At 46.8% G+C, this 13747-nt stretch overlaps 1 protein-coding gene across 1 annotated transcript; it reads left to right on the forward strand.

Annotated features, from left to right (window-relative positions):
- The first annotated feature begins 4748 nt into the window (after window positions 1–4748).
- Window positions 4749–7584, forward strand: LOC123134340 (probable WRKY transcription factor 12). The gene is made up of 4 exons (XM_044553609.1): window positions 4749–5143; window positions 5240–5313; window positions 5437–5607; window positions 7230–7584. The coding sequence occupies exons 1-4, from the start codon at window positions 4844–4846 to the stop codon at window positions 7393–7395; spliced, it is 711 nt and encodes a 236-aa protein (XP_044409544.1). The 5' UTR covers window positions 4749–4843; the 3' UTR covers window positions 7396–7584.
- Window positions 7585–13747: the final 6163 nt, after the last annotated feature.

Consider the following 13747-nt stretch of genomic DNA (forward strand, 5'->3'; position numbering starts at 1 on the left):
TCTAAAAAAAAGTTGTCTATATGTTTACCTCGTCACCCATCAGGCGGGTTGGGTGGTCAAAGAAAATAGAGGGCTGGTAGAGAGATACGCGTTCAGAACAAGTAACCTAGATATATACCAAGAAAGAAACGAGGTGATGATTCAAGAATAGACTAGGCGCACATACGTGTGCGTTTCAGAAGACTGAAAACGAGTGGCCTTCTGTGCAATGAAAAGGATATCTAACGAGCAATCACAGGGGACAAAAGGTACAATCAGTGCTATCCTGTTCGCGGAACAATCGCTGCAATAATGTCTGCCCCAACTGAAAAAGCTCTGCTGATCCACCAAAGATTCAAAGTAGCGGCAAGTTTCTCGTTGAATCAACGCTGAAGCTGCAACCAGGAAAGCTGGGATACAAACATAATTAAGCGACGATTCACGTTGGTTAATGAACGATTAATTAGTTGCATGTAACAACCGAATGGGTTGTTTTCTTCCACTGCAAATTTGCCAAAGCCTGTTAGCAACACCGCTGCCCTTCCTGGACACGCTCCTACCTAATCTGCAAAAGGAGTTTCATGGAACTAATTATGCTTCTTTGCTCTGGGCTATTTGGAACAGTAGAAACGAAAATACACAGGTGAGCATGACTGCACGCGCACTTATATGAATAGTATTTTTTTAATACTAGAAAACTAAATAAAAATCAGAATTTTTTTAGTATCAAACGTGGTCGACCATTCTACACACATATGATGCTTCATGAAGGAATGACAACCGAGGCACTACCTTAGAGCACGCCGCCCCCCCCCCCCCCCCCCCCCCGAGTTAGGAAAAAGCGTCGCTTGGGAGCGAACCGGCGATATTTTCGGCGTGCGGGCAGTCGGGTTTCCAGCCGCCGCCGCCCCCAGGTCGCCCCAGAGGCCCTTCTGTAAATATTTTTAAAGATAGAATCGGCCAAAATTCGGCAAACAGGACATAGATTCGGCGATATTTAGGTGTTCCACAGTTTTTTTGCATATTGAAAACATAATCTACTAGAAGGAAGACAAAAATGCTGCTGCCGCGCCTACAGGCCGAAGAGCTTGCTGAAGGCGTCGTAGTCGTTGTCGTCGTCCTCCTCCTTCTCCTTCTTCACTCCGCGGCTGTCCCTGCTGGACCCCTGCCCGGGGTCGCCCTAGCGAACTGGTTTGGCAGGCGGCGGCACGTCGTCGTCGCTGTCCTCGAGGACGATGACGCCTCCCTCGTCGCGGCCACGGCGGTGAGCGGCGATCTCCTGTAGGGCGCGGCGTTGGCGCTCCATCTCCAGCCGGGCCTCGTCATCGAGCGCGTCATCGTGCAAGCTCTTCACGGCGGCAAGATCCGGCTCTGTATTCCGCTTGACGAGGCGGGAGTTAGGAGACGAGGAGGAGGCACGGCCGCCCTCGTTGATGACGAGGGCGGCGCCGCGGGTGCGCCGGCCGAGCGGCGTTTCCATGGGCTCGGCCTTGACGCTGACGAGCATCGACGACCCAGAGGAGTGGGAGGAGGAACGGGAAGAGGAGGAGGAGGAGGAGGACCCGCCCAGCATGCGCATCGGCAGCCACGGGTCGCCACTCTGACAGGGGGCCGGGGCCAGGGCCGCCGGGTACTGGAGCGGTGGATCGTTGCCGCCCTCAAGGTACTCGAGGACGGCGTGGAGCGTGCGGCCGGGGGTGCAACAACAACGTAGTCGGTGGAGGCGACCCGCTCCTCTTGCCGTCGCGTCATTGGTGGAGGCGAGCCGCTCCTCTTGCCGGAGTTGGAAGTACGCCACCCAGTGCGTGTGGTAGTCGGTGGTGTACTCCGGGAGGTCCCGCTCCTCCTCCCTCAGCGAGGCCGAACCCGGCCGATCTTGGCATGGAAGTAGCCGGGGTGGTCGACGCCGGGCTGCGGAGGGACTGGGACGCCCCCGGCGCCGAGCCTCCACTGCCCCGGCACGTGCATGTCGGGCGGCGCCGGGTAGTTCGCCTCGTGGAGGAGGTTGGCTTCCAACTCATGCAGGTGGTGGCGGCCGAAGCCGTCGGCCGCCGCTCCATCGCCGGGGAACCTCACTCCCATCGACGGGGCTTGTGCGCGGTGGCTAGAAGGGGAGAGAGGGGAAGAGAGATCGTCGACGGTGAGAGAGAGGGGCTGCGGGGCGAGTGCGTCCACCGGCGAGGGAGGGGGTGGCTTTTATAGCGGCCGGGGCGCGGCAAACGTGTGTACATGTGGCGGGAGAGGGCGCACCGCCGCACTGCGCCGCTCGTGAGGAATCAATGGAAGGCTGGCCGGCGGCAGCCTTGGCATTGATTCCCTGCGGGAAACCGAGGCGATGAGGACGACAATGCACGGGGGCCGCTGACTCGGCGGGCCCATCGTTCTTTCGCGCCGAGGCCGGGCGCCTCCCAGCGCGCCGGTTTCAGTCTGAGTCCGCCGGCGCCAGTTTCGTTCCCAACCGACGAAAATTGAGCTCCTGGGGACGCGACTGGGCTGTTTTTCAGCGTCGGCGCTAAAAAATGGCCGGGGAGGGGGGAGGGGGCGCTGTTGGCGGTGCGGCTAGAGATGCTCTTACTATTCTGTAGTGAAGAAACTACAATCCAACCTTACCATTCCTTACAAAAGTGTTTTAAAAATACAACTCAATTTTGTCATTTTTCCTCATAATACCACGGATATCATTTCGTCGTGAAATTTCATATGCGTGTATACTAGTTGATCATGTATATTACCCAAAAAATCAGTTTTTTTTACCTTTTCTAGTATTGTTTCCAAATTTACTATTCATAAGGAGTTCCCATGGAACCATGTTCCCAAAATCGACGTCCCACTAGAAATGCATACATTATTAAAGAAATTCAGCCCAATCTTTACGGACGCAGTAGAAACTAGGAAGGCGTCAAAAGGAAATCACCTGGACCCAAAGTTGGTCCCAACCCTCCCGCGTACCCCGCGGGAGACCGGGAGGGAAACCTAGCACTGCCGCCAGCCCGCCTCCTCCTCTACTCCCTCCCTCGCCGGGCAAAGTGTGGTCGGCACAGGCAAGGGCGAGGTCCTCTCGTCTTCTCGTGCGGCAACTCTATTGCGGGTCGTGGCGGTCAAGCCAGGGTGCGTGGCGGCGTGCCGAAGTAGTACTGTGACATCGGGGCACACTGTGATGGGCGGCGTGGTGGTGGTGCTGGTTGGGGATCGGATCGGGGATGGCGAAACAACTGGTTGTGAGGCGGTTTGGTTAGATCTGGCGCCGCGACGACGCAAGCCGCTGCCTCTGTCGTGGCCATCTTGGCTAGTAGAGGTGGCGACACAGTGGTGGTGGTTCAGCTCCCCCTCCTTCTCTGCTTATGGGGTGCTCAGATTTGCGGCTGGAGGCGAGCCTTGCGTGTGGGTAATGACAACTCGACACGTTGCGCGCCCATGGTTGGCTGGAGTTGGCATGGGCGCTATGGGGAGGGAGGCAGGGGCGTCTCTCACCATTGCCGTCGCCATGATTTGGTGGTGACAACGGCTTTGGTCTCTAGTTTGAGTGGTAGGGTGGCTGCGGTGTCGCTTAGCCGCCAACGGCCTTTCTCACTACCTAGTTCCGGCCTGTTGGGCCTCCTTCTTGCCAAAGGGATCATTTTGGGGTCGAAGGAGGGGCCTTCTACCCCTTTATTGATGGATAGCGTCTGTAGACCGTGGCAAAGTTGGTGGGTGGCTTCGGATGTCGGGGCGTCCCTGGTGGTGGGAGTCGTGGTACTCGTGGGCGGGGCGTGCGACTCAGGTGCTGGCTAACTACTGTGGTCGTGAGGGCGACGTGGTGGCTGGTTTTCGACGTGTGGTGGTGGTGGTGCGGCAATCTATCCATACCACATTTTGGGAGGGGTAAGGGTTAGCCGGGGTAAAAACTTTTTTGAGCTTTGGCCAGGCCAATGATGGTGGCGCCCGTGGGCGTCATCTCCTTCTTGAAGGCACCGTCATGGCTTTCATTGCCCTCCGAGACGCGCTGCGGATGAAAACCATGATCCTATGGATTGGGCGATGGCGGCACTTCGGTGTGGTGTCCTTCTTGAAGGCACCACTTTCGAGGCCATGTCTCGTCGATGTTCGGCTTCATCCCCTCGCGGTGACTCTTTCATAGTCGAGGGCTCCTTTGACCTCTAATGGTGCTCTATTTTCTATGTCGTTTGCTTGGAGTCCTTTGGAGTGATGTAGGCATTCTTCAACATCTTTGCATCCGGCCTTGGGTGTCTGTGCTGTTGTGTTTGTATCCGTTGGGTTGTATGTTTATCGTTGATTTATCTATAAAGTGGGGCGAAAGCCACCGACTTCCAATCATGGATGGCTAGTTTAATGTAGGTTCTCTCTGAGATTTCTTCTCTGTTTTTGTATGTACAGCTGTAATAGAACATTTTTTTCTTTTAGAAAGAAGGATAACTCTGGCCTATGTGACAAAACAAAATATAAGGGCAAGCAGTAGCTAGAATGCTACTGGTTTCCGTAAAAGAAAGTAACAATCAAAGGCATCTGTGTATTGAGCTAGAAAGTCATACCCGACATCTAGCTAAGAGCTGGTGAATTAGCAGCCAGTAGCTAGCTATCAAGAAGGCAAACAGCTGCTACTGAAGTAAGTACTGTACCCACGACACAACTTGAGCCAAAAAGGCCCTTTAAAAGGGGGCAGCTTAGACCAGCGCCCAGAGCACCATAGCCCACCACTTCAAACCTAGAGACATCAACCCTATCAGAATTTGACACGAAAAAATAAGAGAGAGAGAGAGAGAGAGAGAGAGAGAGAGAGAGAGAGAGAGAGAGAGAGATTGACAAGTCTATCTCAAGAATTCTGTGCCCCCAAGAACCACCTTGGGTTCAGTACGCCACGATCTACATGCATATATGCATGGATCAAGGGAGCCAATTGGAGATGGCTTACTGTCTTCCTAACCTTAGTGTGCCAGATCACTACTACACCACCCCTGTTCCTCTTTCTCCACTTCAACTACCCTTCCATCCCAAGCCTCTCCAGATGCCATTCGACCAGGAAGAAGCCTTGATGCTCTCTTCTGACCATTGTGGGCTATACCCGCTGCCGGCGCTTCCGTTCGGCGGCGGCCATTCCGCCGCCGCGCCTGCCACCGTCTGCGACAAGCCCACGGTCGGTTTCATGCCTAGTATTGGGGCTGAGGAGGTATGCTCTTTGCTAGCTTCATAATCATATGTAGAGAATTACAAAGATTATCAATTACATATCGATGCCTTTGATTTGATGTCTCTTCCTGATCAGGTGGGCACGTCAGTGACGGCAAGAGTTGGCTATGAGGGTGCCACTGCCTGTAATGGTTATTCTAGTAATACATGGTATGTGAGCTAGTGAGCGAGAGCATGTTACGGGATGCGTTTGTACCTAGTGTTGCTATGTTCATGAGATTTAACTGCATGTTTAGCGTTTGATGCCATTGTGGTGTGCGTGTGATGGTACAGGTGGAGGGGCTCAACGATGTTGGCGGGGGAGAAGGGGAAGATGAAGGTGAGGAGGAAGATGAGGGAGCCGAGGTTTTGCTTCCAGACCAGAAGCGACGTGGATGTGCTGGACGATGGCTACAAGTGGAGGAAATACGGGCAGAAGGTTGTCAAGAACAGTCTCCATCCCAGGTACTTCGGTTCTATAAGCAATTAAGAACCCTAACCTATTTCCATTTTTACCTGTTATCTATGAACTCCTCAAGACCTTTGCCCGTCTCTGCTAGGATCGAGTAGAAGCTCGTACAGATTGTTTGAAAGGATCAGTTTTGCGTGGTAGTGGTAGGTTAATCTTTTGCCTTGAGGCTAGCAGCTTCAGAAGTAACTAGGTTGTAGAGAAATCGATCTATTTGCTTCAATTAATTGTGGCTAATAGATCCAGGGGGAACCTGGTTTGAGATTAATTAGCCTGCAACAATACCGCAGTTGTATGTGCAAGCTCTTTTTATGGGTGCGAATCTGAGAATACTTAATAGCCTGATGTACTCTGAGCACAAATGTAATATGCATGAAACACGCTCTCAACATAGAAAAGAAGTTCTCTGAATTTGTGGTTTTGAGGTACTTAATAAGAAAAATGCTTTCATTGGATGCACAAGCTTAACTAATCCATACATATAGTTCTCATTTGTTTCGAAATCATCTGGGTCTCAATCGTGTGCTTCTTCAGATAAATACAGAAGGCCAAAGAGAGTTCTTTTCTATTATCTGGGAAAAAAAATCTTCCAAACCATCTATATCCTCCGGTGCTAATTTATTCTTATCAGACTGGTAGAATGGGTGAACTAAGGAGTAGTTATTGTCATACAGTAAAGTTTCTAAAAGAACAGAAGGGGCAGTGTGGAAAGGCAGTGGCATTATGACAGAGGAGATTGTAGAAAGGATATCATCTTGCACACGAACAAATATATGGCTGAGAAGTAGCATGCGATAAAGCTGCACGGATCACTAGCGGTGGTATATAGTATAATTTAGGCACCTTACCTAGCTATATATATGCATATACCGAAAAAGGCTCTCGTGTATATATATGCATATACACGAGACAAAATGGGATACCCCCTTCGTAAATTAATATAAGATCTTTTAAAATACTAAAGTAGTGATCTAAAAGATCTTATATTAGTTTACAGAGGGAATACTTCATTGTATCTATGTTTAAAGGTAGTTTTCAACTAGTGTGTCCCATTCATTAATTACATATTTGGTTCATGGAGTACTAACTGTTATCTAATACTCCTATATGCATCTAGATATTTTATATTCTTTTCCAAATTATAACGCATTATTTTTCCACGTTTTATACTGATTGCATAGTTGTTATCCTTTGATCACTGTAGCACAAGAAGAATAGAAAAAAAAAAGATTCGTGATAGGGCAAAAAGGATATAGTAGACGCCTATGCATGCATTGCCTCCTGCATATATGCGCCAGGACAAATGGAACGGACATTTTAAGATGATTGTGTTTCTTCAGAGAGTCTCAGACTTCAGACGACAGCTAGCTAGGTCAGTCAGTGCGCCATATATAGGTCTGGCAGCTTGGTTTTCAGCAAACTGTGTACTGGCTAATGATTTGTCTGCTCTGCTGAAGAATAGATATATTCTGATCTCCTTTAGAAGTGGTTCTGGAGTAGTAGTAGGTGTACTACCTAAAGCGGGGCACATATATATATATATCCCATAGTGTAAACATCGTAGCGAAAAAAACACATCATGGATACTGTAAACGTTTTGTTGGCCATGGCCATGCAGGAGCTACTTCAGGTGCACGCACAGCAACTGCCGCGTGAAGAAGCGCGTGGAGCGGCTGTCGACGGACTGCCGCATGGTGATCACCACGTACGAGGGCCGCCACACGCACCCCCCCTGCGACGACAACTCCTCCTCCTCCGGCGACAACACCACCACCTGCTTCTGATCACCTGCTCCCTTCCGTCCATCGTCGCCATGCAAGTGCTCGATCGAGCGAGCGAGCAAAGTGCATCCACCGACCCACGATTGATCGATCGATCGGCTCCTTATATTCTGAAGGGTGAACGATGAGACGGCTCCTTATACTTGTACGATCGATGTACTGCAGATATATATCACGCGATCTATCCACATACCAGTACTGCATGTGCATGCATGCATTTCTTTCCCGTAGGCAATAGAGATAGTACTTTCTATGTATGAGTATCTGTGCTTGTGATGGACTAGCTACACTAACTCGTGGTAGCAGCAGCAGCGCGCAGCAACACTACTCAAACCGGTGCCCACTGCATGCATGCGCAGGTGATCTGTCCGGCTTTATGCATGCATGCGCTAATTAAATAGACCGTTGTGCGTACACTACGCAGATGGCCGGGCCTGACAGAACATGTACACGCGAAGGAGTTACAGAGACGACGGTGTGCACATCAGGCATGCACGCTAATGATTGCGCAACGTGCCACAGCTGTGGCGCCGAAACGAACACGGGCTCCCGACCAAAACCGCCATTAATTCTGGCGTTGTATCCTCAGGCTCATCAGGATGAGATTCAGAGGTTACTCCATCGCAGGCCAAAGCAGCGGTCACGCAGCGTGAATGGACAATGATCATCGTCAACGACGACCTCAGGTCGATGAGGTCCCGGAATCATTACGAGATCGACCGTGTATCCGGTTAAAGGAGCATCATGGGGTGTGAGCTTTGGGTGTGAGAAAATTAGTAGTGCACCAGTCCCCTGCACTGTACTAATCTACCAGTTTAGCATTAAAATGTCTGAAAAAAAACCTTGACTTCGTACTCGAAGTCTGAAATAAACCCTAAACTTCAAATCCTTAAAATCAGCACTCTGTCTTATCTAATCCCGGTTTATCCCGGCCCTTCTTGGCCGAGAAGTTGTTTGTCTCTGCCGGGATTGCACTCGTGGCAGAGATGTGGCAATCACAGCCAGCCGGTGTAAACATGGTGATGATTTGTACAAACGTTGCTGGTTGTTTACGAACAAGCACACATGCCACTTCTTTGCTTGATGGTATGAACGTGGTGATGATTTGTTCTACATTTCTACAGAAGGCATGAACCCTTTATTAGCATGTGAACTTAAGAGGCTAAGAGCTGCTGAACTACTCTCTTATTAATTGTATTACCCTCTTGAGTTGTGGCTTGTATAATTGTGTTGTTCGGTCACTTTTGTCCGCTTCTGATCCGAGTCTGTACCGTGTTCGGATCTGCACAATCCAGTATTTGAATCCGCATAATCCGATATTTGAATCCGCATCCGACCCGCTTCTGAATCCGAAAATAAATATGAAGTAAGATATGGTATGAGCATTATCTGTCTAAATCCGAACAGGTTTCACCCTTATACATGTGGGACCTACCCTATCGACCCTTAGAAACCCAACTACACACCGCTCCCTCACCTGTTCTCGTCGGCACCTTTGCATCATGTCCCTTCTCCTTGTCCTTCATTGTTGCGGCAATGGCGATCTGCGCTTCATCGCCGGACCAAAAGACGATCGTGCCGGCCAGAAAATGCGCCAGTAATCCCCTCCCCCCTCCTCCCAGTCTTTTCTTAGTCTCATCCGTGTTAAATGGTCGGTTAGGGTTCTTGGTAGAAAAGTTGTGGTTTTAGCTAATTTCCATGATAAGAGGATGTGAATACGGAGATACGGGGAAACGGTATTTTCCAAAAGTGGACTCATGGGAATACAACAAGAATATGTATAGAGGGTGAATAAAATAGTTCAACAGTGCATTATAAACTAAATTAATAATAAGTTAGAATATAAATATTAAAAAATGCACTAGATGATGACAGACAGTTGATCAGACACAAGTAATCACCGAAGCAGGAGATATAGCAGTCTAGCAGAAGATGAACTATACACAAGATTGAGAATTTTTACACCACTACTGACTGACGATGAAACATGGTGAAACATGCACGTTCCTTTACACGGCTACGTACTTGGCTTAGCTAGCTAGCAACAATGGAGCTTGTGTGCAGAAAACCAAACGGCCAGTGATTAAACACATGTACTCACGCATGCATGCACCAAAGACTGAACGGCCACTTTGGCAAGTCTCTATCGATCTGCCAAAAATAGCTAGCATGCTTTCCTAATGCAAAACTGTTCAGTTTTGCCCTAATCTCTGTTACGTGTGCAATCCCGGAGGAGAAAAACGTCTTCTCAGCCAAAAAGGGTTGGGATAAGCCGGGGTTAGATAACATAGGGTGCTGATTTCAGGAATTTGAAGTTCAGGATTCATTTCAGACTTCGACTACGAAATCAAGGTTTTTTTCAGACTTTTTCCAAATGTCTTTTGAAACCGAACTCTCTAATCAAGTTTTGTTCCAACATGCATCTATCATGCCACGACTTTTAGATCCAAATTAGATGCACATCTCAAGGGAAAAGGAAAACACAAATTCTACCGTGCGTAAGGTACTATACCAACATGGCAACATTATACTCCATATCTGATACAAAATACAGGTCGATGTTTGATCAACTTCATAGAAGGAACTTTCAAAGTCTACAAAATAAATGAAATATGAGAGTACAATTCACGATGGATCTAATGATACTAAATTTGCTATCGTAGATGTTGATTTTTCCCTATATAAACTAATATGTGTTATATTTTGAGATGGATGCAATACTACGAACTTTGGGTCTTAGTTTGATACTGTTCACAACTTAGCTGCTTTTGTCATTTTGTTCTGGATTGGGTTCGGATTCGTAAGAGCAACTCGATCTAGCACACTCCCTTAAAGGGCTTCCACTAAAATGGTTTCGGAGGTTCTCGAGTCTTGTGCTTTTTCTAATCACCTAAAACTACAAACTATATATTTATTTTCTATTCTATTTATCATATCTATGTCTATATAAATTATATCATAACTCGTATTTCACATCAATATAATTCAATATTTTCACATTTCAACATCACACAATTCAACAACATACTAAATCCATAATTTTGAATTTAAATTCAAAATAACATAGGTCAAAATGCAAATAACTGATACACATTAAACATGAAAAAATATGATAAAATACCACGAAACTATTGCCCATGTAGCTTCTTAAAATGTTCTTCCTAAGGTTGCTCATGTGAATCCCAGCTCAGTTGAACCCCAGTCCTCAATCCCCTAGTATACTTCAAGAAATGCCTTGAAGTCGGTCCACAGTCTTACGAGGTGTTACAGTTGGCCCACATAGCCATGCTCGTAGTCTACCTCGGTGTCCCTCACATCCTCTATGATATGTTGCGGGGTTTTCATGATATTTCCCAAAGTCTTCTTGTCGAAAAAGCGAGTGAGACCTTGGAAAATTCCAAACCGAACTTGCAACTCACCAAAATCTCATCCACTTTCTTTTCGACAAGCCTCTTGAGGTCATCATCAGCGAAGGGAGAATGGAGAAGGTCCGTACCCACAGGATGGGGTGGGGGACGAGAGGGGCTACACGTGAAAGTGCATCTAATAGATACCCATAATGGTTTTTGATGAATAATGGCAAACCAATTGAGAGGTCTAGCTACCTACCAAGTTCATTTCAGGAAATTTAATCCTCAAGATTGAGTCTAACATCAATGGTTCTTGTCTACTCTAACATGTGTTTTACACATTTTTGGTAAATATAAGATTTAATTGAGTTTAAGAACAGTTGCACAATCAAGAGGGTCTCAAGCAAAATATCTTAGGTTGAAATTCAAAATTAGGTCCTCTACCAAAATTCTGTATCATACCACTCATGCTCCTTAGTTCATCTGTTTATGTTGTCCTCGTACCTCACACTTCTTGCCCTATTGTGTGAATAGCACATCAGGGTGACATGATTCAAACATAGGGCCCTCTGTGAGTTACCCTCCCGAGATAACCCTTTTTCCTTCAGCATGGAACTGATGTGGAACCTTTTAGATACTAGCAAGCTTTGTTTTGTTTGAGACCATATCTGTTAGCTCTGGAGCCTCTGAGCACAAGGTTTCTATCCAGCACTTTGAAGACCCTTCGACTTGCTTTTGCTTCAGAGTGTCAGTATCGGTATAGTACTTCCATTTAGATAATTCCAGAACCTCTGAGCTGGGACTTAGGCTTTTTTACAAAGATGTCATTCGTGAACTACTTTGTTGAATCGGCTACCTCTGAGATTTCATATTTTTGATACTTTTATGGTAGTTCAATCTCTCGTAGAAAATAGCCAACTTTTTTGTCTGATACCTGCACTTCTCTTTTTCTGGTACTCTTGAGTACTGTGTCCAAATACACGGTTCTGTATGTTCAAATTTTGAATGCATTTGGTACTTCCGAGAAAATTTTCTTTGGAACGTGCAGGCAAGGTTTTGAGTAACGGCCAGATTTTTGTTCTCTCTATAACTAGAACCACACACCCTTTTGCTTTGGAAAATCAAGTCATTCACCCTTTTGTTGGTTCTGTATGTGTGAGTTCTTGAGATCCTTGAAGCCTAATTCTTTCAGGAAGATAGGAAGTTTGATTTAGGTAATGCCAAGCATCTTGCTCGAATCATAAAGGCTGAGCACCTCCCTTTCTTGAACCCCTACTGCTAAGTGTTCATCGCTCTTGCTTCCTATCCTATCCGTTGAGAGATGTAGGTCCCATGGATTCTTGAGAGTACTTTGATTGATGATCTTTTGAGGAGTTCATTCAAGTGACTTTTATTTGTTTGTTACCCTTGGAGGGTGTGCGTCTCTTAGACAACTAGATGATACCCCGTGCATTCTAGTGGGAATCGGTTGCAATATGTTTCAATAAGATTTAATTATGTTGAATATAAATATTAAGATTAATAACACGTGAAGCAAAATTTAAAATACACATGGCATATTATATTTTATTATCTATAGTTGTAGAATATTTATTGAATATAAGTAGAATAATAGAATGCAAAAAAATCCCCGTGCATGGTTACACCTAGATGTGGGACTTTTGTCATGCATGGTTGCAAGTTGAGGTGTGCCTTATTCCATCCATATTGTATGATGATGTGGCAAGGTTGCATGTTGAGATAAATAAGTTAATGGGGATCACTCTCTTAGGTATATAGGATTAGTAGTTACTTGAGATCCTTCAACCGTCGTATCTGCACACTAGTAGAAAAAAGGACATTAGCAGCGGGCCCCGGAAGCGGTTGTGGCAAGGTGATACAAAGCCGCATGTCATGGATTAGTAGAGGCAGTTATCTTTGTGCTGGATGCGGGTGGAAATTTAAAACCTCATGGAATTTTTTTTGAGGTGGTTTGTAGTTACAAACTACCTGTTAGTTTGGAAGTACACGAGGCAGTCTCGTTTGTGGAACCACTCCGCTCTTTGAACTCCTATGTATTCAACGCTACCCCCGTTCCTCACCCCATAGCCTTGCACCATGGAGTGTTAGGTCTCGCGCCGCCAAGACTCTCCGTTACAGTTGTGTTGCTATGTTGTACCATGTATCCCACGCGATCGCCATGGTCTGGTGTTGCGCCTTGCAGCACCTCGTCACACCTCATGCCTCAACCTCGCTCCAATGGGACAATGTTAGGGCATCTCAAAAACATTCCTCATTTTCCCATTTTCAAACGAGGCGGTGAGTGATGGTCGGAAGCGGAGGAGTCTAGGGAGGGGGAAGGGGTTTTAATCCTATTGGGACGCGAAGGGGTCCAGGGGAGGGGGTTAACCCCATTGTGAAGCGGAGGGGTCCTGCGCAAGGGGGTGGCAGGGGGGTGCACGCCAAGAAAGGGCATGGGGTGTGGAGGAGTCTATGCAGCCGACGTGAGGTTGAGGTTTTCTGTGCAACCGACGCGTTAACTTCCCCACTTACCACACTCCTCCCGCAAAAGGTGCTTCATTTCCCTCTCTTCTCCTCCTATTTCCTACTCGTGTCTTCTCCCTCGCATATTCTTCTCTCTTTCTAACTCTTCTTTAGATTAGTTCATGAGGGAGTTTCCAAGGGAGGATCCTTTGATATTTGTTTGACTCTATGACAACATTTGCTTATTATTTTTGTTCCTTTTTTAATTTTAAGTAAACATTTCCATCAAATGTCTGTGATTATAATCAAGATAGCATTGATTCCAGCAAGACCCCCTGTAGTGACAAGGAAAAGGCTAAGGTCATTCTGTTTAATTATTTCCTATTCTAGCTCATTTAAATTATATATGGAATATTAATTTGAGTCATAGGAAATGTATATGAAAAACATAGGAGTAGGAAATTTTCCTATGTTTATACTCATCCGCTTGATTCAAAAGGGAAAGACCGTAGGAAATTAGATGATTTTTTTCTTTGGAATGA

Source organism: Triticum aestivum, chromosome 6B, assembly GCF_018294505.1.
Source record: "Triticum aestivum cultivar Chinese Spring chromosome 6B, IWGSC CS RefSeq v2.1, whole genome shotgun sequence".
Classification (NCBI taxonomy): domain Eukaryota; kingdom Viridiplantae; phylum Streptophyta; class Magnoliopsida; order Poales; family Poaceae; genus Triticum; species Triticum aestivum.